The 6,739-nt window shown below is 39.6% G+C and overlaps 1 protein-coding gene and 1 long non-coding RNA gene across 3 annotated transcripts; both read left to right on the forward strand.

Annotated features, from left to right (window-relative positions):
* The first annotated feature begins 1,390 nt into the window (after window positions 1–1,390).
* LOC145804393 (uncharacterized) lies at window positions 1,391–4,432 on the forward strand. Of its 2 annotated transcripts, XM_082898122.1 has the most exons (3): window positions 1,391–2,582; window positions 2,708–3,738; window positions 3,839–4,432. In XM_082898122.1, exons 2-3 carry the CDS (start codon window positions 2,720–2,722, stop codon window positions 4,278–4,280), a joined length of 1,461 nt encoding a protein of 486 aa, XP_082754248.1. In that variant the 5' UTR covers window positions 1,391–2,582; window positions 2,708–2,719; the 3' UTR covers window positions 4,281–4,432. The 2 variants fall into 2 exon arrangements, with proteins under 2 accessions (XP_082754248.1, XP_082754247.1); XM_082898121.1 differs by lacking the exon at window positions 1,391–2,582 and having other exon boundaries at window positions 2,627–3,738.
* A 662-nt stretch (window positions 4,433–5,094) lies between these two features.
* On the forward strand, window positions 5,095–6,228 carry LOC114319633 (uncharacterized). Its single transcript, XR_014345687.1, has 3 exons — window positions 5,095–5,173; window positions 5,283–5,948; window positions 6,028–6,228. It is a non-coding gene; the product is annotated as an uncharacterized LOC114319633 (long non-coding RNA).
* The last annotated feature ends 511 nt before the right edge of the window (window positions 6,229–6,739 follow it).

The raw sequence follows: 6,739 nt of genomic DNA on the forward strand, positions 1-6,739 counted from the left end.
AAATAGAGCACTAATAAACATAGGCAAATAGCTCGTTTATAGTTTTGACAATGCTCAATTTCATTTCATGTCTAATTGTTTCAGACATGTCGTATAATTTCACATACACTAACACATGCTGATGTAATGCCCCTAATTCTGTCTAGGACATCTAGTAGCTTATATGGACTCATGTGTACGGTATAACTCGTGCTCTGATACCACTCTATCACGACCCAAACCCGCTACTATAGGTATGACCGGCCAGTAATCCTAAGATTACCGAAGGCCACTTAAATAGATTTACAAAATTAGGGGTTGGCGGAAGCAAATATCATAATTATTCTGTCCATAGAGGTGTGCAGACATATATGCATGAAAAGAATAATAAATTATTTTAATTAATAGTCCATAGCAATTTCGTACGTAAGAAGGGGGAAAAAAAATTGGCACGTTGATGGGTAAGCATGTATTTTGTAATACCAAATAATTGGTACGGATAGCCCGATAGATTCACATGGATAACTATCCAAAATGTAGTCCATACATTTAACCACCAACTTCAATTTAATTATCTCTAATTTTTGGCCATTATAAATTATCTCTGTAATTATTTTTTTGTTTTTGTATGTGTAAGAAAAAAAAGGAGTAAATAAATTTAATTTTTTTCTTACTTTTCAGAACAATCCAAAATGATCTAAAATCAGTTTGTTGTTTTAATTTTATAAGAAAGCCTCTATGCCCTCTACAAAATGGACGAGGGTTACTAGTTCACATAGGAAATAACTTTGTCATTAAGGTCCGTAATGGCACAAGTTGGAGCAAATCAAATTAACTTATATTTTCCATAAATCTGAACAATTACATCACCAGGTTAAAAAAATCTCTCTCAATGTTTGCACCCTGTATTTTATATTGTCCAAATCAATCGCGTCACCCTCTACTAAATATCTCTCAACCTATTTTATTTTTCGCCACTAATTCGAAAGAATTAAGACAACAAGTATACTTCTTGTTATGTGTTTTTTAGATGAAGACAATAGAGCAATGACAACAAAGAACATTCACATTGAAAAGATAAGAGTCTTCACATACGAAGTAAATGAGACACAATATATAACTCCACGTATAGATGAAATCTCAGCTGTTCTGTTATACGAATAAAAATAAGTGAACAAAATGAGAAAATAAACAGTAATAATCAAGTTGAGACACAAATATATAGTTGATAAAATACAAATTGAATTAATGTTTCACCTCTACAGTTCCTTCAACCCTGGAAAATATAAATTGATAAAAAATTAGAGGGTTGCTTTTATTTGTGGCTTCTGCAAATTTTAATGTTTATTTTACAAGTACAATTCGATATATGTATATTGTTGATATTTTAATATTTATTGTTTCATTGAAGCAAGTATATGGCAACTGTTCCAATTATCTTTTACTGGGGGGGAAACATAATTCGGGATCCCGATGAAGGTGTGTCATATGATGCTGAGCCGAAAGGGATATATATGGTGCAACTTGGCACCACACTTGGCAATTTGGAGGAGATGTTTATGTCCAAGGTCGCAAGTTACGGGGAAACAGTCCGATTGATCTTCAAATGTAGATATCCTTATCGCCAGTGGCAAGCAACCAGCAAATACAAAATATTACCGATAAATGACGATGAGGCGTTGAACACCGTTTTAAGTATCGGTGGAAATTTCGAACCACCAAATTGTTTGGAAGTGTACATTCAGAAAGAGGTTGTACAGAATCTTCCGAATGTAACACAGATGGAATCGCATCCGTTCACTACATTGCTGACACATGGGGTTGACACGACAGCATTTCAGTCTCCTATGTATGAATCAAATGAATGTTATGCAGCTGGCTACACACAACAGACATTTCATGGCCATGGTGGAGAATCAAGTTCACATGGTGGATACGAGACTGAATTTCACAATAACACCCAAGATGTGCCCACCTATAGCCATCATACGACTCCAGTTGAAGTTGCTGGTAATATGGCTGAAACGGTTAATTTTGTGCAGTTTGCTGACAGTGACATGTACGGTCCTGATGTCGCCCTAGACAATGATGAGAATGAAATGTGTGATGAAGAAAATTTATTGGGCGGATCAGATGATGATGATGATGAAGAAGATGATGTCGACGCTCCCGTTGATATTCAGAATGCCCCCATTCCACCTAGACCTGAAATCCCTTTCTTTGAAAACATTCACATGGGTGGTGATTTTGACATTAGTAACCGCGATGTCGTTCCCCGTAACCGAATCTGGAATGCTGAAAATCCAGAGTTGGACAAAGGGATGGTTTTCGTTGATAAGAAGCAACTCGTACATGCTGTGAAATTGTACCATGCAACAAATAATCGAGAGTACAAAGTCGTAACCTCCAAGCGAGACGTTTGGGTGTGTGCTTGCAAGCACGACTGTAGATGGTGGTTGCGTGCATCTCTTAGTAAGAGACATGGGCTTTTTGAAATAAAGCAGTATAGGGGTCCTCACCATTGTTTATACCCATGAACGAACAGGGACCACACAAATATTAGCTCCAGTTACATTGCTTCTCATCTTTTGGGACAAGTTGCGGTGAGTATACAAAATAAATGTTTACATTTATATACACATTGTTTGTTTAAAGTGTTCACACCAAAATTGTGTCTTTAAAGTGTTCACACCAAAATAATCTGACTCATAGGTATTGTTGTATGCAGAACGAACCTGATATGCCCATTAAGAATGTCATCGAAGACATAAAAAAATCCATGAACTATACTATACATTACAAGAAGGCGTGGCATGCAAGGGCAAAGGCAATTCGAATGGTATTCGGAGATTGGGATGAATCATATATGATGTTGCCTAAATTCATGTATGCATTACAAACATCTAATCCTGGTACCATCGTGCAATGGAAGCATAGATATACCGGAAATACAACCATTATGCCCGTCTTCCACTTTGTTTTTTGGTCTTTCAAACCCGTCATCGATGGATTCAGACATTGTAGGCCTGTTATAACCATAGATGGTACATTCTTATACGGGAAATACACTGCTGTGTTGCTTGTAGCAACGATTGTCACCGCCAATGGCAAAGTACTACCGCTTGCATTTGCTGTTGTCGACAAGGAGAGTTTGGAGTCTTGGTCGTTCTTCATTTCTAATATCAAGGAACATATTGTCATGGACCGACAGGGAGTGACTTTGATATCCAATCGAGCTGAGAGTATTTTAGCTGCTGTGAGGCGGCATTGGTTGAATCCCTCGCTCCAATTTGTTGGATATCATCGGCACTGCCTTCGACATGTTTGTAGTAACTTTAACACTACGTTCAGAAATAAGGAGCTGAAACAACTTCTATGGAAAGCAGGAAGTGCTCATCAACGACGAAAGTGTAATGGTTACTTACAACAAATACAGGCTATTGACCAAGAAGCCATCACTTGGGTTTACAAGATGAATCCTGAGGAGTGGGCCCTTTCGTATGACGGTGGACATCGCTGGGGGGTATTGACTAGCAATGATGCAGAGTGCTTCAATAGCGTCTTGAAAGGTGCAAGGAACTTACCTATCTCAGCTATGGTAGAATTTACATTTCGGCGGCTTGTAAAATATTTTGACGAGATGGGAGCCCAAGCTGAACTAGATGTACGAAATGAGTTCCAATACCCTAGACAGATGCAAAAAACTATTGAGGATGGCATCGCAAGGGCAAATACTTTCAAGTTGATATCATATGACAGGTTAGTTTGTAATATAAATTAAATTATTGTTATTATGTTGTCAATTTAACTACACCTAAAAACATGAACTTCATTAGTTTCTATTATAATTTTTTTATAGGCCACGCCGCGTGTTTGAGGTGCAAACATCTTTTCGCCATGGACGAGGTCGCAATACACAAATTGTGCAGATGAATCAACCCACGTGCAGTTGTGGGAAATATGAGATACGACACTATCCATGTTCTCATATGCTCGCTGTAATGTCTGAATGCGGTGACAATCCATTCGAGTACGTTGATCCAGTATATAGGCTTCCTGTATACATGAGGGTTTGGGAAACTAAATTCAATCCAATACCGCATCAAGATTATTGGGCTGATCCGCAGTGGACTTTAATGCCTAATGTACTGCGTCTGCGACAAGTGAAACGGGGTCGTGCATCTATGTCTCGTATTCCGAATGAGATGGACATATCAGATAGGCGTTTGACCGCTCGTTGCAGTGAGTGCCAGCAGACAGGTCATGACAGGCGAACATGTCCGGCGCGACTTGGTCGATGAAGACTATGTAATACTTACATATTGTAATAGATCTTTTTGTAATTCTTTATTTGTAATAGATCATTTTCTTTTCTTTTGTAATTCATTATTTGTAAACGGGGTCATACATGTAATAGAACATTTTTTATTTGTAATAGATCATTTCTGTTGTTTAATTCTTTATATATTGTAATTGTTTTATTTGCTTGACGAAATTTACAACTATCATAGTTTTTATTCTCTACTTCATTCAAAATGTTTATTACAGAATTTTGTGAATTACATGTACGTAATTTACATGTACGTAATTTACAAATTTTTTACTTTATTGCAAAACAAAAATTACAAAATCAATAATCAAGTTGTCGAATATGCCATAAATGTAACGAATTTTGTCAAATATGTCAAAATCAATAATGACGTTATGTCAAATATGCCAAAATCAATAATGAAGTTTTGAAAAAAAAAATGATCATTCCATTTTGTTTGTAAATATTGACATACAAAAACTATCCACATGTTATTGGTCATTATTAAGCTTATGTAACTGATATCGTAAAATGACTTTGTAAAAGATTTTTATATTAGTCCGAAGCATAGATAACGATAGGTTATGTTGAATTGCTTATCATATTTAATGGGCACATAATATGCAAAATTTTGATTTTAGTTAATTGCTTCCATGTTAATGGCACACAAATTTATACTTTTAAAATAATCGACCACATTTATTTTTCAAGTCGTCATGTACATAATAATTTCAGCTTAATTGATATAGTTAAATTACATACTCACCAATACAGTTTTTCAAAATGTATTTGTTTTTCAACTGTACAGGCTTCATGGCACATCTACCTGATGAGGTCCCCCTTTTGAGTCATCCACATCGGGCTGACAGTATATGGGAGGACCCGGTATGCAATAACGTTTGTTGGACTTTACGCGTACAATGAAAATACACTGCATTTTGTTTTTCATTTCCTTGATAATGCTATAATTTAAAATACTCATTCTGTTATGCAGGACCAGTCACGCACCGTGGTGGCATGCCGACGGGGAGATTCCGGCCTGTGGGATCGTCCATTGGACCATAGAGTCTTGCAGTGTCTACTACGCGCGGGATTCTATGGTGTATATCGTATAGGCCATATCAGACTGGACCACCCACTCATTACTGCTCTCGTCGAGAGATGGCGCACAGAGACTCATACATTTCATTTCCCGACCGGTGAGGCCACCGTCACATTGCAGGACGTATCTGTCCTATACGGTCTACGGATTGATGGGCGAGCAGTTACTGGACTTGACCCATCATTGACGACGGAGCAGTGGATAGCGCTATGTGCTGAGCTATTGGGAGTAGCACCTACACCTGCAGACTTACAGGCAGGTAGAGTGAGGGTGAGGTGGCTGTCGGAGCATTTTCAGGGCGATTTTCCAGATGATGCTGCAGATGAGTTAGTATAGCAGCATGCGCGAGCATATATTCTGTGGCTTATTGGGGGGGTACTTCTCCCTGATAAGTCACAGAACCTGCTCAAGCTGATGTATTTGCCACTGTTGAGAGACATTGACGTCATCGGCCAGTACAGCTGGGGCGCCGCGGCTTTGGCATGCTTGTATAGGATGTTATGTCGAGCCACTCAGGTGGGTGTGACTCAGATCGGAGGACCCCTTGTCTTGCTACAGGTTAGTAAGAATTTTATTACATGTCAATTCATATTGTATGGCATATATCAGTATTGTAATTGCGTTCAAACTATTGCAGATTTGGGCGTGGGAGAGATTGATTCGCATTGCCCCGTCTAGGCGGCAACTAGTTGTTCCTGGTGAGGTTCCCATCGGGCAGGGAGACATGCAGATGCCGGCCGGACCTCGAGGTAGTCGATGGAGGGTTGACATGAGCCACGAGGTCGTATCGACCCACGTAGTGGTCGTGTATAGAGACCAGCTTGATCGGATGATAGACGGCGAGGTATCAAATTTAAATACCTAAATTTTAATTGTCATATGGACTGTATATGTTTATGACCGATTTTTAATAGACTTGTCGTTATTGTAGTTTATCTGGCAGCCTTATGCTGATGTCCTCCACACGCTCCCAGACTACTGCCGCCTAGGTGAGGATATATGGATGGCGAGAGTACCACTCATTTGTTATGACGTGGTTGAGTGGCATCTCCCTGATCGTGTCCTCCGACAGTTTGGTCGGGTCCAGGCCGTGCCGGATCGGTGTGACACCGAGTGGCGGTTGCATGCGACGGATAGACGTGGCCGAGCCAGCACTGACTGGAGTCAGCATCATATGCGATACATACAGTTGTGGGATGCCCGTCGCGACACTATTGTACAGGCTGACTGGAGCGATGGGGTCCTCCCCTCTCCCGACCCTTACATGTTGTGGTATCGGCGACATACACACCTACTTGTCGGTAATCCGAGCCACCTGTCCGAGGCCGGATATCAGGGAGTTGGGCCTT

Source organism: Camellia sinensis, chromosome 12 (genome assembly GCF_055761805.1).
Source record: "Camellia sinensis isolate YWXY chromosome 12, ASM5576180v1, whole genome shotgun sequence".
In the NCBI taxonomy this organism is placed as follows: domain Eukaryota; kingdom Viridiplantae; phylum Streptophyta; class Magnoliopsida; order Ericales; family Theaceae; genus Camellia; species Camellia sinensis.

What these genes read in the sequence shown, in the direction of transcription:
- LOC145804393 (XM_082898121.1), top strand. Translation starts at nt 2,702, where the DNA reads ATGCAGAACGAACCTGATATGCCCATTAAGAATGTCATCGAAGACATA. An exon ending in AAGTTGATATCATATGACAG is followed by an intron (nt 3,739 to 3,838) that starts GTTAGTTTGTAA and finishes ATTTTTTTATAG; the next exon opens with GCCACGCCGCGTGTTTGAGG.